Genomic DNA, 25,096 nt, shown 5'->3' with positions numbered 1-25,096 from the left:
TTAGACTGGGCTCCCTGGAACACAGGTGTCCTGGGAGATGATAATAGGTGTTCTGAGAAAAGAGGGTGTAGTAGCCCAGGGAATTTGGGAACCACCACCTGGGTACTCTCTGAGATGCACAAGGTTAGTCTAATTAAAGTGCTGTGGTAAAACCTGTGTTTAAGCCAGGGCCGTCCCAAACTCGATTGACAGTAGAATCCCCCTTTGGGGAATATCTGTAACAGTCTCCAGAAGCGCTAGTGTTTCTTGGAACTCACATTGGGAAGCACTGTTTTAGGGGCCTGCAGCTGCTGCTGACCCCCAGCTCTGGTGCCCTAGGGGATTCTTGAGCTCATGGTTCTCCAGCTGCAGAACATCTGGATCCCCTGGTGGACGCATTAAAACACAGATCCCAGAGTTTCTAATTCAGCAGGTCTGGGGCGGGCCTGAGAATTTGTTTTCTAGCAACTTCCCAGGTGATGATGAGGCTGCTGGTCCAGGGACTACCCTTTGAGAACCACCTGTCTAGATTCACGCTTTCTAGAATTGGACATCCAGGAGTTCAAAGAAACATTGGCACATTCTTGAACCTCTCCTGAGCATTGGTTATCTTATCTTATCAAATGGAGCATTGCTCGCTTCTCAAGTCTGCAAGGATAACTGACCTGGCATGTGGAGGGGGCCGGGTCAGGGCCTGGTATGCAGCAAGTGCCCCATAAACGTTAGTTCAGCTGAGGTACCCGGGAAGACTGGGCCGTGATACAGTTAGTGGTCTTAGTACTCGGGTAACCACAGTAACAGGCACTTTCCATCAGAGACGTAACCAGGGGACCCTCTTGACTGACCCGTTTAGTAGGAACTGGTCCCAGGCCTGGTGGAGGCTGACTTGGGATTGCACCTCTGAAATGTACCTCATGGCCTTTCTGGGATAACAGAGCATGGGGCAAGCAGTTGGACTTCCTTTTCTTTTTAAAAATGTTCCCATTCTCACGGGGACTCTAGATCTATGATATGAGAGGGAGGGCCAGGAGAGACACAGCTGCTTCTCAGGCTGTGGGGACTGACTCCTCTTCTTGTTCCAGTGAGGCCCTGGAGTTCCTTACACAACGAACTGATGGTTTTCTAATCTGTTGTCTCTTTTCTTGGCAGACCTCCCTCTCCCTGGGCCCAGGTGACCTCTCACACACACTTTCCCTAATGCGCAGAGCAGATTTCTCTGTAGCCAGGGTTGGATAGATCTTGGCAGCTCCAGGCTCATCTTAGGAAATGCCCAGAAAAGTGAGCAGTGATCAATTGCTAAGTTTTAAAGAACCTTACGTTTTGGGATCCACTGGGTTTGTGGGTGGGGCTTGGGCTTTGGGGTCAGAACATGGGCTGGGATCCCCATGTCCCTGGTTATTGGCTGCGAGACCTTGGACAAGTCACCTCACTTCTCTGGTCCTATTTCTTCCTCCCCGAACACTGGGGTTCTGTTTTCTCCCTCACAGGGAGAGGGGCTGCACAGACTCGGAAGGGGTGAGTTAGATGAATGATGAATGTAGAGGCTCTAGAGCAGAGCCTGGCTATTTCCTGCTCCTTTGAACCCCTTCCACCTCTCTGTAATTGGCCAGAGAGGTGACCAGACTCTCTCGCACCTTCCTGGAGGGGGAAGCTGTTGGTCTGCTGCTCCAAGCTGGGGCAGTGGAGATCCCACATTTTCCTTTTATAATATGCTTCTTCATCAGGGTTGTGGGGGGAATATTATTTCAGCATCCTTGACAGCCATTTGCTTACCCTGGAGTCCCAGGCAATTTGTAAGCAGGCCTCTATTCTCTCCCTGTCTTCTGACAGCGTTTGCCATGCGTCAACCCTGTGCCAGGCTCTGTACTAGGTGCTAGGACAGAACAGACAGGGACCCTCCCCTCGTGGAGCATGCAGTTCAGCTCCCATAGCTGCCCCCATCCTGAAATATCCCTGAGAACACCCACACTGAGGCAGGAGGACACCAGCAGCCTCGGCACTCCCTTCTGCTGGGGTAGAGAAGTAACTCTAATACAATAATGTATCCCAAAGACTCAATGATAAAAGTAACACAGTAACATTTCAGTGAAGTAGGAGAATGAAGAATTAACATACACAAATAATAAACAGAGGTGAGAATGGTAGCGAAAATCCCATTTACAATGGTAACAAGATGAAACACTTTAGAATAAATTTAATAAGAAATGTGCAAAACCATACAAGAAAAATGTTAAAACACTCCTAAAAGACACTGAATAAGACCTGAACAAATGTAAGGACATCCCATTCTTGGATAGGATGATTCAACATTATCAAGATGTCTGTTCACCCTAAGTTAAATTGCAAGTTTAATACAATCCCGATAGAAACATCACAGTCTATTTTATGGAGATAGACCCATTCTACTAAAGTTCACATAGAAAAACAAACATGCAGAAATAACCAGGAAACCACTGAAAAAGAAAAAGTACGGTAGAGGACCAGCCTTACCAGACATTAAAACATACTGTAAAACATCTGTAATGAAAACAGTGTGGCACTGGTGCATGCATAGACCAACAGACCAGTGGAATCAAGTAGAGAGCCCAGAAATAGACGTAAGTGCCTGTGGGAACTTAGTGTATGATAAAGGTGGCATCTCAGATCATTGGGGTAGGATAGACCTTTTAATAAATGGTGCTAGATGACTGGATAGCCATTTGGAAAAAAGTAGAAGTAGATCAATGTCTCACACCGTACCCCAGAATAAACTCCGAATGGTTAGGGATCCAGAAGTAAAAGTGAAACTGTACAAGTACTAGAAGAAAACATGGATGAATTCTTTTTTAAAAGCTTGATGTAGGAGAAACTTTCTATGATTCGAAATCCAGGAGTAATAACAGATTAGTGAATGTGACTAAGTAAAAATTTAAAAATTTATATGATAAAATACACTATAAAATTGACAAACTGGGAGAAAGTATTCACAACATATATTCACAAAGAGCTAATATCCCTGAATAACCATGAAGAATTTTTAAAAAGTGAAGAACAAAGGACCAAAAATCCAATAGAAAAATGAGAAAAAGATGTGAGCAGACAATTTACAAAAAAGATATAAAAATGGCCCTAAAACATATGAAAAATACTCAGATTCACTAGCAGGAATGCAAATGCTGTGGTCTGAATATTTGTTTCTTCCCCCAAATTCATATGTTGAAAACCTAATGCCCAAGGTGATGGTATTAGGTGGGCCTTTGGGAGGTGATTGGTCGTAAGGGTGGAGCCCTCGTGAATGGGATTAATGCTCTTGTTAAAGAGGCCCCATGGAGCTCCCTCACCTCTTCCACCACATGAGGACACAGCAAGAAGTCGGCAGTCTGCAACCTGCAAGAGGGCCTTCCCTGGAACCCAGCCATGCTGGCACCATGATCTTGGAGTTCCAGCCTCCAGAACCGTGAGAAATAAATTTCTGTTTATAAGCCACACAGTAGCAGCCCTAATGGACTAAGCAAATTAAAAGGACACTGAGATACCATTTCTCACCTACCAGACTGACAACAAAACAAAACAAAACACATTCTGTTGGATAAGACTGGGGGGAAACAAGCACTCTCATATACTGCTGGTGGCAGTGCAAGTTTGTACAACCCTTCTGGAGAGAAATTTGATGACACCTAACAAACTGCATCTATACCTACATCGCAATCCAGCAATCCCACTTCCAGGAGCTAATATACACTTTCTAGAATATGAAAATATCTATGCTCAGGATTATTTGTTGCAGCATTATTTGTACTTGCAAAATATTGGAAACAAAGACCCATACATAAGAAAGTGGTTAAATAAACTATGGTATATCCACATGATGGAGTAGTATGCAGCTGTAAACAAGATTGAGGAAGAGTGCTCTGAACAGATATACAATTTCCAGGACATCATATTGCATGTTAGCTGAAAAAAAGCAATGTCCAAATGAGTATCTACAGTATGCTACCCTTTATATAAGAAAGGAGAGACATAAGAAAATACACATGGGGCCAGCCCTGTGGTGCAGTGGTTAAGTTTGCACATTCTGTTTCGGTGGCCTGGGGTTCGCTGGTTCGGATCCCGGGTGCGGACATGGCACCACTTGGCAAGCCATGCTGTGGCAGATGTCCCACATATAAAATAGAGGAAGATGGGCACGGATGTTAGCTCAGGGCCAGTCTTCCTCAGCAAAAACAGGAGGATTGATGGCAGATGTTAGCTCAGGGCTAATCTTCCTCAAAAAAAAAAAAAAAAATACGCAGATGCAAAGGAAGCACAGGAAGGATAACCCAGACGCTAAATACATTGTTGGGAAAAGGCTGGAAAGAAAAGAGGAAAGGGCTTGGGGTTGCAGGGGTGAGAAGGGAGTGACATTTCTGTGAGTGTATCTTTTTGTGTATAACTCTGATTCTCAGAACCGAGTAATATTTCACGTTACCCCCCCAAATGAATGAACAATTAAGATCAACCAGGATGTAGGGGGTACAGAAAGTAGAATGCCAGCACTTACAGATGAACCCCGCAGTATCTCAGTGAATAACAACCATACTGGAAGGGATGAGAAAGGAAATAACTCACCGAAGTCACCGTGCAAAACAGTCCCTTGACTGATAGAGGAAGAGCAAAGGCAACAATTACTCTCATAAAGGCTGCAACATAGTTTTAGAAGTGTTTCTTACAGGGGTACAGTTAACAGTTCTCCAACTGCCCTGTACTAGAATTGAATAATATTCTAGAATTGATAAACGAGTAAGTAGACTGTAGATTATGAGAGCCAGGTTTCTCACTGTTAGAGAAAGAAGTTATAAATAAAAGGGAAGGGTACAATAGACCCTGTGGGGTTGGGTTAGCATCAGAGATATCAGTATGAACTCGTGGTTTTGAAGTTATAGATGGATGCAGAAGTATAGCTATGTGTGTATACACGAGGGTTAGTACACATACATGTGTTTCCTGGCTCTGTGCCCTGAGTGGGCTCAGAAGCAGTGACATCAACTAACAGTGAGTACACCTGGCACCTGCATCTTGGTCTCTAAACATCATTCTCCAACAAAAGGATGCAGGGCTCCTAGGAGGAGTGGTTGAGTCCAGGGATGCAGCAGGGAAATTACAAGGTGAGCCTGGAGCATCTTATGGTACTAGAAAGTAAGGAAGTGCTCAACACAAAGTGGGGGGCATGTCAAAAAGACACAGGAGCCGACCTGAAGGAGTTCCTGATGGCCAGAGCTGCAACACTTGGAGGAACAAAATAAATCATGATAGTATTAGATCGTGGCCCACAGAATAAGATATCCATGAATCCATATTAATACAAACATTCGAATAAATAAGTAAATGGAGGAGAAGGGGAGTGCTTCCTTACAATAAAATTCTAATTAATAAACGTAAAAGGAGAGAGGGAAATAGAGAATTGCCGTCAGACAAACACCACAGTAAAAATATTGCAGACACTATCTACCTATCACTAAGTAATACTAAAATTAGTGGACAATACTAAAATTAGTGGACAAAAATTTGAGGAGAAACAGGATTCTCATAGTCTCGAAGCACCTCCCCTAATACAAAATACAAAGGGAAAGAAAGTAACTCTACAATGGAGAAACCTGGCCAACACCAGTAATAAGTGATCAAGGTAAATATCACCACCTTGTGATGTTTAGACGGTAATTAGACATACTGACATCATGAACCCTTTGATAAGATGCCCTGAGGACACAACATAACTTTTTTTTTGGAGGAAGATTAGCCCTGAGCTAACATCTGCTGCCAATCTTCCTCTTTTTGCTGAGGAAGACTGGCCCTGAGCTAACATCCATGCCCATCCTCCTCCACTTTATATGTGGGATGCCTACTGCAGCATGGCTTGTCAAGCGGTGCCATGTCCGCACCCGTGGTCCAAACCAGCGAACCCTGGGTCGCCGAAGTGGAACATGCGCACTTAACTGCTGCGCCACTGGGCTGGCCCCACAACATCATTGTTTTGGTGTTCTTGCCAAAAATGCATAACCTCACTCCAACATAAGAAAACACCAGACAAGCCCAAATTGAGGTGTTTTTTTTTGTTGAGGTTCAACAGAATAACTGATCAGTATTCAGTTCTGATAAAAAATAGCAAGATCTTGAAAAACAAGGAAAAGACTCAGGAAATACTACAGACTGGAGGAGAAGAAGGAAAAATAACAAATGCCATGTGGGATTCTGGATAGAATCCTGGAAAACAGAAGGGATAGTAGTGGAAAAGCTGGTGGGATTTAAATATGGTTTGTAGCTTCGTTAATAATATTGTATCAATGTTAATTTCCTCTTGACCATACTGTGGTTATGTACCATGTTAATTTCAGGGGAAACAGAGCAGGGGGGTGGGGGGGGGGTAGAAGGGACTTTGTACTATTTTGTACCTTTTCTCTAAGTCTAAAATTAGTTAAAATAACTCCCTTCTTGGGAAATACAAGCAGAAAACAACACTATAAATATTACAATCCTAATTTTTTAATATATATATGTAGAAAAAAAGACTGGCAGGAATTCCACCAACACTGTAACATTGGGTATCTCCAAATGGTGGAAATTATAGTGACTTTTGCTTTTGTTTTCATATTCGTCTGATGGTTTCATCTGATCGATCCTTGGAAACAGTGGTGAATGAGACAAGTCTCTCTCACAGAGCTTATATTCTAGTGGGGCAAATGGAAAATGTGTAAATACCTTTAAAATATCTTTGTGCAGGAAATTAAACTAAGCTGATGTGATGGAGAGATGGGTAGTCAGGGAAGGCCTCTCCAAGAAGGTGACATTTAAGGTGAGAAGTGAATAACAAGAAGGAGAAGATGCAACTGGGGGTGCAGAGTGGGGAGAGGGCAGAGGGAGCTGTCTGCGCAGAGGCTGCAAGGTAGGGGCGGGCTGAGCTTGTGGGACAACCTAGAAGAAGCCAGTGTGGCTTGGCTGCAGTGGGCTAGGGGGGAAAGGGGTGTGAGATGAGGTCAGAAGGATAGCAAGGGGCCAAGAGTATGGGGCTTGGTGTGGCCTTGGGAGCCCATGGAAGGAATGGAACATGTGAGAGTCATAATGAAGCTTTGGTTTTAACAGGACTCTGGCAGTTGGGTGGAGCTGACTGCAAGGGGATGAGGGCGGAAGCTGGGAGACCAGGGAGGGGGCTGCCAACCTCCAGGGATCTGAGTGAGAGACCATGGCAGCTCAGACAAGTGGCTCGGGCCATGTGGAAGGAGGAGGGACACGGTCAGATTCGGGCTCTGTTCTGACAGAGTGATGGGTTGGATAACGGATGTGAGAGAGAGAGAGAGAAGTCAAGGATGATTTCTCCATTGGGTTTCAGCTTTCGAATAGATGGTGGCAGTCATTTACCTGGATGGGGAACACGGGGGGAGTTTGGAAGGGAAGCAAAAGCTCTGTTTTGGTTTGGGGATGAGCATGCTTATTATGTTAATGATCAGAGAAGAATGAATAAAGAATGGGCAGGGGCTGTGGGTGAGACCCAGGACTAGGTGCCCTAAGGGATAAGCCCTGGGTGCTGGTCAGTGGCCCCTCCTGACTTATCCCTTCTCCTGAGGCTCCTGACCCCCTCTGCCTCCAGCTCAGTCTGTACCTGATGTTCTTCTTCCCCAGGACAGAGGCTGTGCCTGGGGTCTGTCCCCAACCCAACTCTGGCCTCCTGACACTGACAACTTGCCAGCATGAGTGTCGACTGCTGGGTGCTGTGCTAAGTGATTGGGATGGGTGGGTGGGTGGATGGATTTGTCTCAAAAACTCTGTGTAGGGGCTGGCTCAGTAGACAGCTGTCTGACTGGGAGTGAGGTGGGACCAATGCTCCTTAAATCCTTCCCACCTGGGGTTCCCCTTAATTTTAGGAACTAAAAGTGATGAGGTCATATGCTCAGCTCTGGGGGAGAGCAAGGCAGGCACCAACATTTATTAAGCACCTGCTGTATGCCCAGAAAGTTCGCCTACCTAAACTTTACTGCTCAGCACCTCTCTGGGAGGCAGGGGCCATCCTCCCCATCTTACAGATGGGCAGCTGAAGGGCCAGCCGTGGGTCAGTGCCACCTGCCACCCCACAGAGAGGCTCTTGGCTGCAAGAGGAGGATGCTCTCTCTGTCTGGGTACCAATGAGGTATGCCTAACGTGTGTGCATGTGCCGTGCCAGAGGCACCCACTTGTGTGCAAGTCTGCACACGTATGTGCATATATGGGGGCAGGAGGTGGCTAGTGGAGGGGGTGCCCCCACTCCAGGCTCAGTCTTGGCCCCTGCAGCCCAGATAGGTGGAGCCCCTGACCCCTGGAAGGAGAGCAGCCGTGTGAGCTGACCCTGAGTTCCTAAGTGTGTTTTTGTTCTTGTTCATCCAGAAGTTAGCTGAGAGAAAAGGGAGGCTGACAGTGGACCCTAATGGATTAAGGGCATACAACATATCTGGTTGTCTACCCATCTCTTCTCTTAATCTGCCCTGTGACAGGTGCCTTAAGGATGCTGAGGGAAACTGCTGCTCAGATGCAAGATGACTTGCTCAATGTCACACGCTGAGCTGGGATGTGAAAGGGACAAGAAGCCTCCTGAGGTTAGCACTGAGGGGTGCCACGCACACCTCACCTCACTAACTCTTCCCAGCCTCCTGGGAGGTAGGTCCGACCACATTCACTTTACAGATGAGGTAAACGAGGCTCAGAGAGGTAGAGTGAGTGGCCAAAAGTCACACAGTCAGTAGGTGGCAGGGCTGGAACTCGAGACCAGCTGGGATTTGCAGATTGCCCCTGTGCCTGACAAGCCGTGTGTTTGACTGCTACTCCCCATGCTGTGGCGTCAGATCTGCTACCTCTCTCCACAGTCCTCTTCCTGGTGGAAGAGCAACCTGCCTGGTCGGAGTGTCTGCCCTGTACTACCCAGGGTGTGACAGCCTCAGCTGTTGCTTGAGTGGTGTCCTCGCGTGGGAACAGGCATCTCTAGCCCCTCTGGGGGGACATAATGAGCGCTGGGGGGCTCTCGTATGTGAGAGGGGGCCTGAGTAGACCTCCAGAGCCAAATGACCCCATTCTCCGGGCTGCCACCCTCACTGGCTGGCTCTGGCTCCACGAGAGGCTCTGATTGTCCATTCTCCTCACCCCCAGGGCTGGGGAAGCCCCTGGGACGTTCTGCTAGAGTTGGGGGTCTGAGGAGGTAGGAGAGGCGCTCACAGAGCTCGTCCATCTCAGAGGTGGTGTTTGGAGGCGCAGTGTCGGTGCCACGGGTGGCCAGCTCTGGCTGTGCTTCTGGCTCGGGCTCGAAGGACTTCCCTGACAGTTGGGGACCTGGTGTTGGGCAGAGCAGGCTGGGGATGGTGACCCTTCTGCTCTCAGGAGCTGCGTCAAGGACCAGGGGCTGCTCACCGCTGATACCTGAGCAGATGACTGCCTCACCTGAAGGTGGGCCGGGGGTCAGAGCGGGGCCCTGCAGTTGGTGTCCCTTTGGGCTGCTCAGGGGAAGGTCCTGGGGGAACAATGGTGTCCGGTGCAGGACGAGGTCACTGTAGCAGGTCAGGAACTCCTCACTGTCCGAGCGTGTGCTGGCGTGGCACTGGGGGCCCAGAGGGACCTGGGGGCCAGTGAGGGGGCTGTAGGGGGTTGTTAAGACCTCAGGCAGGCTCAGGGTCACCTGCAGAGAGCTCTGGTCATCAGGGCCCTCGGGCAGGACCCTCTCAGACCCCACCCCTTCTGAGGGGTCTGGGCCTAGCTTCGCCCCCTCGAGAGAGGTATGAGCCTTCCCCGGCCTTCTGTCCAAGCTGTGCCTGTGGTGGGGCCTGGCCAGTTTCTCTCTGCCCAGCCCGAGGACCTGCCCGCCCGAGGTTCCCAGAACAGCCTCACACGCAACTCTTGCCAGGAAGATCTCAAAAACCGTCTGCTTGGTGTCCTCCTCGCTGGTGGCCTGGACCAGTGAAAACTCAGCCTCGGAGGTGGCCACATAGCCCAGCCTGCCCAGAATGGTGCGCAGGGTGTGCTCGGAAAGCACAGGCCTCACCCAGTAGGCGAAGTTCCCAGTGTATGTCTGGAACAAACAGGGGTGTTCGTTAGAGGTGGGCCACGTCTCAGCAGAGCGGCCGAAAGGGGCTAGGCAGGACCAAGGGCAGATGCCCAGGGCACCAGAGGCTCCTGAGAAGCAGGTGGGCCAGGGCATTTGGCTGCATGGAATCCTGGCCCATAATTGTGTTACCCTCTGTCCCATTTTACAGAAGGGCACACTGAAGCCCAGAGGCAGGACAGCACCTAGTCACACAACTAGAGAATGACCAGGCTGGGGTGAGGCCCTGGTGTCCTGGCTCCCAACCCAGCAGTCCAGGCCTGGAGCCAGAAGAGAGGAAGCCTTCCAGTGGCTTTCCACAGCCAAAGTCCTGCCCCTGTTTCTTCTGGGCCCCTCGGCTCCTTCTCTTTAGAGAGACGGTTTACGTGGTGGTCTGGAGCTGCACTGCTTCAGTGTGACCCTGGCTGTGCTGCTTGTTAGGGGGTGACCATAGATAAGTTGCACTAACCTCATTTGCTCCTACTTTCTCCAACTGTAAAATGGGACCAAAGTCAGTGGGCCTGGTGGACATGCTGCCCCCCCGGGGCAGAGCCAGCCCCTCCCGAGACCCCATTGCTCAGGGCATGGCGGTGCCTACCTTCAGGGACCTGATTTCCTTCCTCCAGGGAAACAGAAGTAGGTTGACAGAGATGAGCTCCAGGAACTCTAGTGCCTGCACCAGTTTGTGGCAGACGTGCTGGGCAGAGCTGGGCGTCCCCTGGGAGTGAGTGGCCCCCAGATCAGGGCCCACATCCTCAGGCAGATAGAGCTGAGGAGGGGCCACCGTGTCCAAGAGCCGCTGCGCCCTGTGGGTGAGGGCTGCCTGCCTGCAGACCCGGAGCCGGCCCGCCCCTGCCCCCTCCCGGTAGTAGCTGAGGAGGTCACCCAGGAGGGTCTCTGGAGCAGCCTGGCCTGCGCCCGGGGAAGGGGGCCGGCTCATGGTGGCTCCGAGGGACTGGATGCGGAAGAGAGTCCTGTGGTCCTCCCCAGGCCAGGCCAGGCTGTCCTGCCTCTGTCCCGCCCCAGCGCTCAGTCAGGAAGCTGAGGAGGAAGTTGTGCTGGCAAAAGAGAAAGCTATGCTCAGTGTGGCCTCCACTGCTTGTCACTCTGGGGGAGCTGAAATCTCAGGGTGGCTGGGCTGTGCTCAGCTCCCTGTCCCATCTCCTCCCAGGGGAACAGAGCTGAAGTCAGGCTGGGTCCTCACCTTGTCCCAAGAACAGAAGGGAAAGCCGGGCGTATTGGTGCTGCATCCTTTCAACCCACCTCTGCAGCAGATGTTGCCAGTGCCGCCCATGACCCTCAGCCCACTCCTGATATCACCCTCTGAGGCTCCCTACGCCTCCTCCTGAGAGTCTTCTCTGGCTGCAGGAGCTGCTCTGCTGGTGGGCGGGGCAGGCTGCGAGTGCCAGGGAGTTAACGCCCTCAACCAACAAGGAGGGTCAGTGGATAGCAACCCCAGCTGCCTGCCCTTGGTGGGATGGTCAGAGGTGTGTTGTATACCATCTTTCGGAGGGTCCCGGGGGGGATCGCCCCTGTTGCCCGCAGCAGTAACCTGCTCATTAATGCACCCTTCATTGCCTCTTCTCCCTCCCTTGTCTTAATTCCTGACTCCTTCACTGTGTTTCCTGGGCTTGCCTCCTAAATAAACGATTTATACCCAAATCCTTGGGCAGGGACGGCTTTTGGGGGAACTGAGATGGCAACAATCACCTTTGCACTCTCCCATCTACCCTCCCCTCCTTCCTTCCCTTCTTCCTTCCTTCCTCCCCTCCTTCCTTCCTTCCCTCCTTCCTTCTTTCCTTCCATTCATTCACCTAGTACTTAATTAAGTGATGATTCGCTCATTCATTCAGCCACTCCGTGACTCACTTCTACCATGTGGGTCAGAATTTCTTAGTGCGCTCCATGGAGGCACACTTGTTGGGGTTCTTAATCAGTCTTACGTGAGTCAAAATTTCCTGCGGCCAAATAAATTTGGGAACTTCTGGGTCAAGTGCGGTCCCTTGGCTTCTTGGCTGCTGTAGGACTTCTCATGAAGCATGCTAATTGGGGGTGTGAATTTCTAGGAGGGGTGCCATGGGCAGTATTTTCCAATTTCTTGGACCCTGAGTCCCTTTCAATGACCTCGTCTGGTATTTGGGGGGAAGTGCTGTCTTTGAGCAGCCAGCTGTGTCTCTCCCTGCCAGCCCGGGGGCTTCAGAGGCAAATGAGGGAAAGTCCCTGCCCTGGGGTGCCTCACAGCCTGGGGAGCCCAGCTGAGGGGGTGGTGGTGGTGCAGGGCTGGCTATGACCTAGTAGTAACATTGCCCAGGAAGACCTGGCTCTTGATCATCATTTGCTTTCTATGTGACTCTGCTGGCCTCTTGCCCCTCCAATCGGGAGAGGGGCCTCTGCCTGGCGCCTGGCCTTGGAGCTGCCTCAGCCCTGGGCTCACCACATCTGGGTCTCTTTGCTCCCTGCCCCCAGGTCCCCCACCGCCTGCAACATTTTCAGAGCTCCATGGTCAGCGCGGTTCCTGTTCCTCTGGTTGGGAAGTTACTTCCCAATTGGAATCCTACTTGAAAATGGATCCCTGGGTGACTAGCAACTCTCCCTCCACAGGCCATTCTGGATTAATCCTTTTAGGTCTAATATTGGGGATGCTACCCTTTCAGACACATTAGCTCTTCTGACCCTGAACCTCAGAAAGGTTAGGTAACTAGTCCAGGGTCACATCTGGGCACTCTGTGGTCTCCCCCTCGGCCTCCTTCTGGGTTGGAGATAGAGGCCAGGGCCAGGCTCGGCAAATGTGGCACAGTGCTGGTAGACGTTTGGTGTTGTCACAGCCTGGGGCCAAAGAGAGCTGCAGAGGCCACCCTTCTCCATTAAGCAGCCGAATCCCCCTTCTTCCCATTTTATGAATGAGAAGACTGGGGAAGAGAGGGCAAGAGCTGGCACTGGAACCCAAGTATGTTAGTTTTTTATTGTGCTGTCACAAATTGCCACAAATTTAGTGGCTTAAAGCAACAAAAATTTATTATCTTATAATTCTGGAGGTCAGAAGTCCAAAATCAGTCTCACTGGGCTGGTTCCTTTTGGAAGTTCCAGGAGACAATCTATTTTCTTGTTTTTTCCAGTATTTGGAGGCCACCTGCATTCCTTGGCTTATGGCCCCTTCCTCCATCTTCAAAGCCAGCAGTAACACATCTTTAGATCCCTCATTTCTCTCTTCATTGTGCTTCTGTTTGTCACATCTTCTCTTGCTTTGACCCTGTGGCCTCCCTCTCATGAGGACCCTTGTGATTACGTTGGGCCCACCTGGAGAATCCAGGATCATGGCCTCATCTCAAGGTCCTTAACTTAACCACAGCTGCAAAGTCCCTTTGCCATGGAAGGTGACATATTCACAAGGTCTGGAGATGAGGACCTGCACATCTTTGGGGTGGGGGTGGGGGCATTATGCAGCTTACTACACCAAGTCTGGTACCCAAGGCCGTGCTTTTTCCACGATACCAAAGATTGTAAGAGCCCCGAATGGGAGTGGATAGACAGGGTTCCAGGTCATTGATTTGTCTTGAAGGGGTCACAGGCCAAGGAAGGGGATCATCTAAAACAAAACAGTCTTAATTCTGTCTGTCTTTGTCTCGCCTCTCTCCTTGGCCCCAGGCAGAATTGCTCCCTGAGGAGAGGTCTGATGGGGCCTTTGTCTTTTTTGCTATTAATAACCAAAGTTTCACAAATTGGCACACAGTTCAGTCTTCTCCCGCTTGTGTGATTCTTCGCTTGTCTAGTTACTTACTGATTTCACCACCCGCTCATTCGGGACACCTTGGTCCTCAGCCTGGGGAGACTTGGTTGGTGGTGACTGTGCGCTGCCCTTTGCCCCTGTCTTTGCAGGGAGGCCCAAGGTCCTGAGGGGAAGATGCTGGGCATGGTGCCTGGAACCACTCTCCTCCCTGCCGTCTCTTGCTGGGTCAGCCCTGCTTCTCCAGGGCCAGCTTCCTCCCCCTGGACTGCTGCAGCTTCTTGAACTGTCCCATTTGGTGTTACCACATTATTCATGCTTTCTGGGCCCTCAGGGGCATGACTGGCTCAGTGAGAACCTGCTTTCTCTGCCTGCCAGGGTGACTAGCTTTGGGGACAATGCAGGGGGCCGGGGGAGGAGAAGGGGCACTGGAGATCTGCTCGGGGGAGTGGTCCTGAGGCCCAGGGAGGGAAGGGGTCTGGCTCAAGGTCACATGGTGAGCTGGTGACAGAGCAGGGACAGCCAGGCATCTGGGTCCTAGCACAAGCCCCTGTGCACAGCGGTCCCTGCTGTTCAAAGACCCCCAGGTTCCCTGCTGAGCCCAGGAACTCAGAGGCCACAGGAGGGCAGGGGTGGGGGTGCTGCCTGGGCAGGGGCTCCCAGGTCGGGAACTCAGGGCTTAGTGTCCTCAAGGCTGTGACACACAGGGAGGAAACTGCATCCCTCAGAGTTGAACTGAATGTGAATGTTCTTGCCAGTTAGTCACTCCATAACACCTCTGGGCCCACCACCTGGAGAGGAACCAGCTTGGGCCCTGACCCTGGGCCCCTAGTCCAGCAGGGATGGCTCAGACACACAGGGTCAGTCCAGGAAGGGAAGGGCTGGGAGGAGGAGGGGATGCAGGAGGCCAGCAGCGAGACGGCCCTGGGGGAGGAGTCAGTGCTGGCCTTGAACCCCAGGCTTGATGTCACAGATCCATTCCTTGGCCTTTTGCCCAAATTTATGTTCCATTTGGGGAATAAAACTATGTAACAACCAAACTGTGGATGGGTGTATCCCTTATGAGGGTCTCATACGGCCCCAAGCCCTAGAGTGCCCTCAGCGTGGAATTGGGCCAGCTCCCTGCAGCTGACCAGAGGCCCCTCCCAGTGGGCACCAGAGCTGGGCCTCTCTGACCCCAGCCCTGCCCTGACGGGGCAACCGTGGGAAAGAGCCGGGACGGATTCAAGATGGTGCCCCATGAGTCTTGCGTCCTCAGTCTCTGCAGGAGGCTGGTTCTGACTCCTCCTTCCTCTGCTCCGCACCCTAGTCAGCAACCAGCCCCTGCCTTGCCTGGCCCCGCACCTGCCCTCGCTTACTGTGTGGTCGCTGTCTAACCCTGGTGTGGTGTCATTGCTCAGACTGAGAGCTGGCGGGTGGGGCCTGGCACTGTCAAGCAAACAGGGCAGAGTCGGCTTTTTTGGGTGCGCCCTGTCCATCACACCCGCTTCCTTCTTTGCTTTGGAAAACCCATTCCAGGAAAGGCTGATTTGGCTCCTCCTTCCCTGTGGGAGTGGGCACATGACCCAGGTCCAGCTAATCAGAGACTCTGCTCCCCAGCCACAGCCATTCACAGAGAGTCAGGCATAAGTACATGTCTGGACCGATCAATTTTCCCTGAGATTTGATATTTTCTTTCTGGGAGAGAGAGGGTGTCTCTTTGTTTTGGATCATGACCCAGCCAACACAGACTTGGGGCATCCACAGCCATTGCTCCTGTGGGAGAACAAAGGCAACATGGTGGGCTACAGAGCCAAGAGAGGCAACACACCTGCCCACATTCTCAGACTCCCTGGATCCAGCCAAGCCTGAAGTTAGAATTATCACTTGGACAATTTAGTTACATGAACCAACGAGTATCCTTTCTTGCTTAAGAAGGTTCAAGTTGGGCTTCTGTCTCTTGCAATCAAGTAATGGGGGTGGGCAATGGGACTCAAAGCTTGTCAGGGGGTGGAAGGTCCCCCTTTCAAGAGCTGTCTCCTCTCCACCTGCCAGCTTTGTGGTGGGTCATGGGCCAGGCAGCCCCCAGCTGTGGGGCAGAAGGATGGGCAGCCCCAGGAGTCAGGCTGGTGAGGATGGGTAGTTATGATTGGCTGAGGCTGTGACAACAGGGCCTGAGGCCTGCAGGCCTGGGATTCCTTGGAAAGATGCCAAGCAGGCACAGCTGGGCTGCAACCCCAGCGGCAAAGTCGTGTCCAACCCCCTGGCCCAGAAATACTCACCTGACTCAGGTAATTGGTCCAGACTGACAGAGTTCACCTGGGCTTGGGGAAGGTCAATGTGAGGTCAAGCAGTGCAGAGCCCAGGATGGAAGATTCACCCTTTCAGACGATGGAGCTGCCTGTCCTTCCACCGCTCATACCCACAACCTGGTCAGCCATCAGGTAGACACTGATAGTGACACCTGATTGGGAGAATGGGTGGCCTTGGAGTGTGCATGTGGGACCCCTGAGTGTGTGAGCTCTGTGAGGAGTACTAGCGTGTGTGCACCGAAGCTGTCTGAGGGTGTCTCTGGGAACTGGGTGTGAGAGATCCCTGTGTGTGTGAGTGGGCTTGGCCAGCGTGAGCTGGTGGATGTCCCAAGGGGCGGCTGTGGATGGCCATACTTTGTATCAACCCTCCTTCCTCCCTCTCTTGGGTGATTCCTGAGGTTCATGTCTGGCAGATGCTGTCAGTGCCCTGTCCAGAGACCTTGGAACGTGCTGTGCCCAGGCATAGTGGCCCAGTGGCATATCATGCTGACCTACATGATGGCCTCAGCTGCCGGAAGCTGCAACTCCCTTGTCTAAAGACTTTCTCTGGCCAGAGGCGCCCGCTTGGCTGCACAAGGGGCAGGGATTAACATTCCCCAAAGAGCACCTCAAACAATGACCCTTGAGAGTCACTGAGTTCGAGTAATCCATCTCCCTCCCCGTCAGGTAGCTAACTTTGAGGTGTGCTCCACACTGTCTCTTGGAGTTGCCAGGGGGACAGAGCTCAGCTGCCCATGGTGGCGACCGGCTTGCCGGTACCCTGCATGGCCTTCCTTCCCTTCCTCGTTTCACTGCCCACTCCCTAGTGGTGCTCCTGGGGTCACTCCATCAACCCCCTGCGCCTCCATCCTGTCCCAGGGTCTGGTCCTGCCCCGCTCCTGTTCTCCATCCTGGGAATTCAGCTTCACCTCCCATTTCCTTGGGGCCCTGATGAGCCCTGGGCTGAGCCCCACCCCTCAGGCCCCTGGCAGAGAGAGGCCAGTCTCCTTGTAGGAGTGTGCAGAAGGACCTTGAATGTGGCACCATATATGCATACGCCACAGCATGTCACAGTGGACACAGGGTGTGTTGTGGATGGAGGAGGCAGGAAACGCCCAGCCCGACAGTCCCCTGGGCCAGTGGGATGTTGAGCCTGTTTGCTGTTGGAATCGAGTGTTGGCGTGGGGTGGTTCAGGTTGGGGTGAGCATGTGGCTGGACACCATCACCATGAAGGCTGCTACATTCGTTTCCAGTTGGTGGGGCCCCACAGCACGGAGGTGGCAGCTGAGCCATGCACAGTGGTGCTTAGAAGGACAGAGGAGTGATTACTTTGCATATAGAGATGGGTGGCTTAGGTATTAGGCTGTGCCCAGAGAGAGATGCTAGGGGCAGGAGCAATTCCTGAAAGTAGGATGCTTGAATGGGTTAAACTTCATGGGACATGCCAAGGATGGAAGACAAACTCAGGACCCAAACAAGTTCTGTTTACAAATATGAGTGTCCGTGGGCAGACGGTTTGAAAGTGTGAGAAGGGAATCTGCTCATGCTTCAGGGGCCAGCTCGTTTGCTTTGAACAGTGGCAGCAGGCAGCCAGCAGGTGGCAGTGTGGGCTTGGAGTGGGGCTGGTGGGCGCAGAACCACTGGGACCTGAGACTGGGGCGGCACCTTCCTTCAGGATCGCACCCCACTTTCAGGGCACCTGGGGGCCTAGGACTATGCTAGTGGACCCCACTTGAGTTCTAGTGGGAGACAGAGTGACAAAGGAAGGGAACCAGCCTCTGTCAGCCAAGAGATCAACAACCAAAGCCAAGGTCTTATGGAAAGCAGAGAAAGGAAGAGGAGAATTTCTGCAGAGGGGGAGAAAACAACTCATTTCAGTCTAATTTACAAATTTCCCTCTTTCCTGGTAGTCAAAGCCTTCAGGATGCTGAAAGCCAGCTGCTGTCAAAGTAACACGTGCAGACCCCGCTGCTCCTGGAGTCAAGTCTTGTTTATGGCGACATTGACACTGGCCAGGTCTAAGAGAAATGATGCCATGTTTCAGCGAGGCTGAAAAGAAAGTAATTCGGTAAATCACTGACTACTCAAATAGCCAGTCAACAGGAACACGAGGAGGTGCCAATGGCTGCTCATTCTGAGAGAAGTAACATCTTTTCAGTTTGCTATTTACTGTTATGGCAGGGCCCCCCCCCCCCCCCCCAGCACACTCCTTGATAACTTACTTCTTGCAACATTTTTTATTGATATATTTATTTTGAACACAGAAAAGATACATAGTTGCTTATTTAGCGCTTAATCTAGGAACAAGAAAAGCTGTTCAGCTCCATCCCTCAAACACTGATGAGCAGGTAGGGATTTTTATCTTTTTTCCCAGCACTCACTAGGGTTGCAGAAGCAGGATGCGTTTCTTAAAAGACTCTCATCCCTGGAGTGCATTTTAAAGGCTATACAGTACAACAGACAGATAATTTTTTGCCTAGAAAACAGTACACCACAAAGGTGGACAGAACTGCTTGTAAACAAGGTCTCTCCCCTGGGTAGAGTCAGGGGCTCCAGGATACTACAGAACCTCTGGGTGGATTCCTTTCAGTTCTGCACCAGAAGAAATTCTATTTCTACAGAAAATAAAATTCACAATTGCCATCCTTGCCACCCCTCTTCTTAGGAAAGGAATTACTGAATTGTCTTAGCCCTTCACTGGAGGAATTGAAATGTGGAGGAGAGGATGGATGGTGGTGCTGTCCTTTAAGGAGGGGCCAGGGAAAGAGGCAAGTTGGCCTTGAGGACTCCGCTCTCTGCTGCTGGAGATGCTGGCGGGGACATTCCTCAAAGATGCTTCGCCGCCACCCTCCGGCAGGCTGGGTCTTCAGGAATCAGCTCTGTTACCTGCATGGCCTCTGACGGAAACTGCTGGGATTCCTGGGCCAGGACAGGATCTCAGCCTCTCTACAACCAGGCAACCCCACCCATCCCCTTCTGTAGTGCCCCTGGCGGTGAAGCCCAGATATAACCACTGGTCCTCTCCTGGTGGCAGGGTGCTATAATGGGACTCACATCCCCTTTCTTTTGTCTCTACAGACACCCAGGAAGGCAGGGCCACAACACACTGGCTCACAATTCCAAACTATGAGCCACCACCTGGAGGACACACCGGCTTCTGGGGTCTGGCTCCAGCCCATTCACGCTCAGGCCTTAATGGTCAGCTGGGCACATACTTAGCAAGGGGCCGCTTGTCTCCCTCAGAGCGTGTCCAGACAGCTCTCATCTTTGAAGACCCTCAGTCCTGGGCAGTGGTTGCAGTGACATGGGGAAAGCTATAACCCGCCACCCCCACTCCAAATACCCACCAAGAGCCCTGTTCATCACCTGTGGCTTGGGGTGGGGGCTTCTGAGATAACTCCACTAGCACCACCAGACTGAGGGCACTGGGTTGGGGGGAAGGGGCAAGGTAGGCTGCGAGGGCCTCCAGGTCATGCCTGAGCCCCCAGACCCGTGTCCCTCACCCCATAAGTGGCAGGGTGGTGATGTTGTGGCTCGTCTGCCCTGGAATTGAGAGATAGGTGCAGCGCACAGCTGAACCTCACTGAGCCCTGTCCCAAAAGCAGGAGGACAAGCTGGTCCTGGGGAGGGGTTGGGGCAGGCAGCTGACCTGGGATGGTCGAGCAGTTTCTGGAGGCAGAATCAGAGTTTGGGCACAGCCTGCCAGGTGAGGGCAGGGGCAAACAGGCCCGGGGAGAGGGAAAAGCGAGCCCCGGTCCCTTCTCCACCTCTCTTCTCCCAGTGTTGTCTGCAGAGGCAGAACTGACAGGCTGGGGAGGAGACGGGAGGTCGGGAGAGCTTCATTTTTAATGAAACCTTCACAGATGGGTTTGTGTGGGTGTATGGGGCTGTGTGTGTGCTGCACATGTGTGGGGCATGTCTGGGTGTGTGTGTGTGCACATGGGTATGCCAGTGTATATGTCTGTGTGTGTACCAGTTGTGTATATATGTGTGCGTGTGGGAGTGCTGTGTGTGCACATGTCGTGTGTGCCCCTGTGTGCCTGAAGAATGTGATTCAGCCCCTAGGGGCTGGCAGGACCTGGCCGGTTGGGACACTCACATAACCCTCTCTGGGCCCGAGGCCAGGGACCGAGTTGGGGCAAGTGACCCCTGGGGGCTCCTTGGCCCTGGTTCTGGTCCCGGCAACGGCAGCAGGCCCGATGGGGGGCTGGTACCACACACTGCCTCATAAGGGGGCAGGGTGTCCATGGAGATGGTGCGGAGGCCACTCTGACCCCGGGCCCTTTGCGCCTGCTGGTGTCGGCCAGAGCTGTGGCCGCTGCCTTCGTCGAGGGCGCTGTCCAGCGCAGGGCAGGAGTCGGTCAGCGAGTAGGGCGGCGGTGAATCCGTGGGGACGTAGAGCTGGGTGGCCCCTGGCCCCACACACTCCTCGTACCTAGAAGAGAAGAGGCTCCCTCAGGGCTCTGTGGAACCTCGCCTCAGGGGCAGGTGTGGGGTCTCTACCCCAGGGCCAGGGCCTCTCCGCAGTGACAAGCTGCCCTGTAGTGGACCAGGCCAGGCCTTTGTCATGCTGGCTCCATGAAAACCCCCTCCTCCCCAGGGAGCGGCACCCCCGAACCACTGAGACCTGGATTCTGGTCCTGACTCAGCCCCAACGTTCCGTGTGAACTTGAGTGAGTAAGTCACTGAACGGCAGGTCCCAGATTGCTCAGCACAACAGCAGCCACTGCCGAAGCAGCATCTCCCAGGCTGGGCACCGAGGCTGGGTGTGCAGGTGAGAGCAACCTCAGGCTGCCAGACACCCCTTGGTCTCAAGTCACCTTGAAGCGGCCCTTCCAGGTGTGGGAGGGAATCCCTGGGGCCCTTCTGAACCCACAGCTGCAGGACAAAAAAGCATCCACCGGCCCAGGAGAGGGCGGACTGCACGGCCCCTGCCAGTGCCCCAGGGAGTGGGGGTAATGGGAAAAGGGAGATGGGGAGGGTGTGGCCGTTTGTGGGGTTGGAGGGGTCTCCAGGGAGGGAAGTGACGGAGGCCCTGACCCCTCTTCTTGTTTTGAGTACTAACTGGTGGGGGATCTACCTGAGGTGGCTGTCAGGAGAGGACTCAAAGGCCCCTCAGAGAAGAATTCCCCAATGGGACAGGACCGCCTGGGGGTCGTGAGGGCAGTTTGGACACAATGACCCCTGTCCCAGTGGATGTGATTTGGGCTTTGGGAGCACATCCTAAGGAGCTGGGGCCTGGACCCTCCACCCCATCATTTCACCCAAGCCTGAAGGAGCTGAGCTTACCTCTTCCTTTCTGTGTCTCATGGTGACATCTGCTGAGTCATACCCTGTCTCAGGGGGACCTGCCTGGTCAGGAGGGTGAGGAGACGGCCACGCCCACTGAGCAGATGTTTTCTGCCTGACACCATTTGCTGGAGGTGTTGCTGATTCGCAGGGGGCGTGAGGCTTCGTGCCCAGAACCCCGCCTCTCACGCCCTCCTCCCCTACGCGGCCTCCTTACCCCGGTGGAGAATCTGGGTACAGCTCTCGGAGCACAGTGGCATCCACGTCCCCATCAGAGCTGACGTCCAAGGGTGGGGGCCAGTCCTCGGCCGGGCTGCAGGCGTAGTGCATCCTGCGGCTTGAGCGGCTGTAGATGTGCCCGTCAGACACTGCAGGGAACACACACTCAGCCTGGGCCTCCAGCCGGCGCCAGGGAAGATCCGCTCAGGTCTACCTGAGGCCACCGAGACTCTTCTCTCCAACTCACCATCCCGCCCCACACCAAGCACAGCTGCCTCATCCCCTCAGCGACAGCCCTAGAATGTGAGAGTTAACACTGTGCTGGGCATGGGGTCACACAAGCAGAGCTGGCCCTGCCCTGTTGGGGCTCCCAGGGTGGTGGGCATCCTGTCCTGGGGACAGCCTAGTAATGAGCAGTGTGTAGCAGTGTGTCACGAGCTTTGACAGAGGTAGTACTAGGGCTGTGGGAACAGAGATGGGCCTGATCCAACCTGGAGGACTTCTTGGAGGAGGGGCTCTCAGAGCTGAGTCTTGTCTAGGAATTAGCCAGGGGCAGAGGGGCAGGTGGGGCAAAGGGAACAGAACAGCTTGAGCCAAGGAGGGAGATGAGAAAGAAGAGTGTGGTGTGAATGGGAAGCTTTGAGCTGTGCGGGAGGGATGGGGCATGAGAAATGGGGAGTAGAGTGTCAGGGAATGAGGGCTGCAGAGGTCTCTGGGGTCAGGCCACCCTACTCCCTGCCCCCAACCACACACTATTGCCTGTAGGTATTCCAGGGAGGAAAGGGGCTTCTGTGATGAATTCTGGTCACTCCACATACTGCATTCTCTTCCTCCTGCCTTCCTTTTTTACCACATATTAGCAAAACAAAGGCTCTGAAAAGTCCTGCAGCTGAGAAACACATTTAATTGGACTGTGCAGCATTTGACCACAGAATCTTATTTTCTTAGACCTAGTAACACTGCTTAGGCAATGCTGAGAGCACAATCTTCTCATTCTACAGCTAAGGTTCAGAGAGGCTCAGTGACTTGCCAGAGGCCACACAGCAAATTATTGGTAGGGCCAGAGGGTAGCCGGATGTCCTGGCTCCTCACCCTGTAAGCTCTCCACCTCCCAGTTTCTGACAGGTCTAGAAGTGGCTGGGGGACAGTGGGAGCTGCAAAGATGGCTGAGACACGAGGTCTCCCCCACCTCAACGGGGCCCCGGTGGCTCCACCCCTCAGAGGGTGGGGCTCAGCATCAGGGGCGGGGCTCACGACCTCTCTTTGAGGTCAGCAGCACTGTGGCCATGCCCATTCTACACTAAGCCGCTGAGGCTCGGGGTCACAAGCCTGGTAAAGTGTGGGGCTGGAATTCATGCACAGTCTGAATAACGCCAAGGACTGCTCTTTTCACTCCCCTAATCTTTTCCCCTCTCTTGATACAACGGTGAGTGGAAGAATCTGGATACAAAACGATCTGCAGCTATAATCCCAGGGTTATCTATGGACATCGAGAAAGCTCTCAGAAGAAAATATTCCAAACACATTAACAGCGGCTCTGGCTGGATGATGGCTCTTATTTTCTTCTTTATATTTTCGGTATTTTAAAGATTTTTCACAGTGAACACATATCACTTTTCTACTAGAAAAAAGGACCCCAATAACAGATGCCGTAAAAAGGAGCGAGCTGAAAGAAGATTGGTTTCCCTTTAGGGCACCTGCTGAAGGATGAGAATTTTGGGACAAACTTGGGGAAGAGACTCAGGGAAGAGGAAGGCAGGGAAGGACAGGGTGAGGACACAGTTGAGCGGGGGTGCTGGGCTTGGGGCTGGGTCTGTCCCTGCCAGCATGGCCAGGGGGTGTCCCACCCATGGTGCAGGGGGCTGTGGCTGTTCAAACCCCGGAAAGCAAGGCTGTTTCCTGGCCAGGGGTGGGTGGCCCTGGTGGGCGGGCCTGAGAGCTGACAGGGCCCGACCACACCGCTGTTCACCTCTCTCCTCGGGCTGCTTCTCTTGGGCCTCTCAGAGGCTGAGCACCTTAGGGAAACTGAGGCTGCCCTGAGATGCTCACCTAGGTCAGACCCCAATCTTGAGATGACCCAGGTCAGTCCCAGACTCCAGCTGGGCAGAGCTCCTGAGCAACAGCTGGAAAGAACTCCCCACCCTCCCCCATGTGAACTCCCCAAATTCCTTTCTCAGGCCCTCTCTTTCCCTGATTTCCACGTCAGCACAGACCCGAATGGTCCAGGACTCCAGAAGCCCCCCTTTCCACCTCATGGAGGGTGAAATCGTCCTATCCCCTCTTTACCAAAATGAAGAAACACCTCGGTTCATTATTTAACCCCAATCCAAGACTAACATCCCTTGACAGGCCCCAGAGAGGGGGAGGAGGAACCTGCAGCCATGAGCACCTGCTCCATCCCCACGACCCCCTTCACCCTCACAAGAAACGGAGAGGCAAGTCACTTGCTCTAAAGCCCCAGCAAGTGGAAGAGAGGAGACCAGATCTGTCTCCTAAAGCTCAGGATCTTCCCATCTTACAGAAGCAGAATTTCACTCACTCATTCCTTCACTCACTCATTCCTTCACTCACTCGTTCCCTCATTCTCAAACACTCCAGGGGCTCCTCTCTCCAGCCAGACTGCAGAAGGGCCCTATGTGCAGGCAGAGGAGGCCCGACTTTGTGCTGAGGGCAGCAGGGAGCCACGGAGGGGTGCTGAGCAGAGGATGGAAGTGGCCACCGTCCAGTCACTTTGGTTGCCTGTGGCCCGGGGAGCAGATTTTCTCCCAGGGGGAGAGATAATGAAAATAGTTAACATCTATTGAGCACTTACTCATAAGCCGGATACTGTGCTAACCGAGTCCTCACAACTTTTTGGGGTGGGTCCCTGTGTACCCATTTTATAGATGACTCACCTGAGATCCAGGGAGGTTAAGCAACTCTCCCGAGGTGGCACAGTAAGAAGGAGAAGATGAAGGCCGTTTGGACACCGTGGGTCGGGGGTGCCTGCGGGACCTCAGGGGGGATGTGGGGATGTCTGGGCCAGGATGATGGGTGGGGCCTGAGGCTGGCAGTGGACGAGATGGAGCAGGTGCAGAGAGAGGACCAGGGCCAAGGGTTGGGTTCTGAGGGACCTTGATATTTCTCTCCTCAGAGAACACAAATCCACAAAAAAGTCTGAGGAGGAGCAGCCAGAGCAGTGGGAGAGAGCCCGGGGAAGGTCATGTGTGAAGGTCACGTGAGAAGGACCCTGTGCCGACAGGTCACTCCTTGCTGGGGCTCTGCCGCTGTGTGTCCTCCCCACAGCTGCACACAGTGCATTTTCCCTCTTCCCTGGCATCTTTCCAAGGCTCCTGGCAGCCCCTGTGCACCCTCCCGAAGGCTGGAGGAAGCTGTGGGGGGCACTAGCGCCTCCATCATCACCGAGACCCCAGGGACATGGCAAAGTCGGAGCTGAGAACAGAGGTGGCGCGGGAGGTGGGAACCCCACAGAGGGGTCCCCATGGCAACAGGGAGGCAGGGCTGCTGCGAGTCAGCGTGGGGTAGCAAACGCCTGACCCCAGACATGGCCTGGCTGTGACCTG

At 53.0% G+C, this 25,096-nt stretch overlaps 3 protein-coding genes across 13 annotated transcripts in view; 1 reads left to right on the top strand and 2 right to left on the bottom strand.

The window, feature by feature from the left end:
* Positions 1–14,794, top strand: part of TK2 (thymidine kinase 2) — a 43,511-nt gene extending 28,717 nt beyond the window's left edge. For 2 of the 3 annotated variants that reach the window (XM_070261908.1, XM_070261905.1), the window contains one exon: positions 13,907–14,794. In XM_070261908.1, the coding sequence (XP_070118009.1) occupies positions 13,907–14,039 (133 nt within the window). In that variant the 3' untranslated portion in view covers positions 14,040–14,794. Of the gene's footprint in view, positions 1–8,456; positions 8,584–13,906 lie in introns of those variants that run through there. The other variant, XM_023637125.2, reaches the window with a different exon arrangement.
* LOC102147996 (spermatogenesis-associated protein 2-like protein) lies at positions 6,462–10,970 on the bottom strand. The gene is made up of 2 exons (XM_005608303.4): positions 10,629–10,970; positions 6,462–10,018 (listed from the first exon to the last, which is right to left on the bottom strand). Exons 1-2 carry the CDS (start codon positions 10,968–10,970, stop codon positions 8,897–8,899), a joined length of 1,464 nt encoding a protein of 487 aa, XP_005608360.2. The 3' UTR covers positions 6,462–8,896.
* Positions 14,795–18,247: 3,453 nt separating the features above from the next.
* The window catches only part of BEAN1 (brain expressed associated with NEDD4 1), a 39,777-nt gene continuing 32,928 nt past the window's right edge, over positions 18,248–25,096 (bottom strand). For all 9 annotated transcript variants that reach the window (XM_023637122.2, XM_023637120.2, XM_070261904.1 and 6 more), the window contains 2 exons: positions 21,532–21,682; positions 18,248–20,460 (listed from right to left, as the gene is read on the bottom strand). In XM_023637122.2, coding sequence (XP_023492890.1) covers positions 20,121–20,460; positions 21,532–21,682 — 491 coding nt within the window. In that variant the 3' untranslated portion in view covers positions 18,248–20,120. The remainder of the gene's footprint in view (positions 20,461–21,531; positions 21,683–25,096) is intronic.

Source organism: Equus caballus, chromosome 3, assembly GCF_041296265.1.
Source record: "Equus caballus isolate H_3958 breed thoroughbred chromosome 3, TB-T2T, whole genome shotgun sequence".
Taxonomy (NCBI): domain Eukaryota; kingdom Metazoa; phylum Chordata; class Mammalia; order Perissodactyla; family Equidae; genus Equus; species Equus caballus.
Note: the sequence above shows the minus strand (reverse complement) of the source record. Positions and strands in the feature narration are given on the sequence as shown.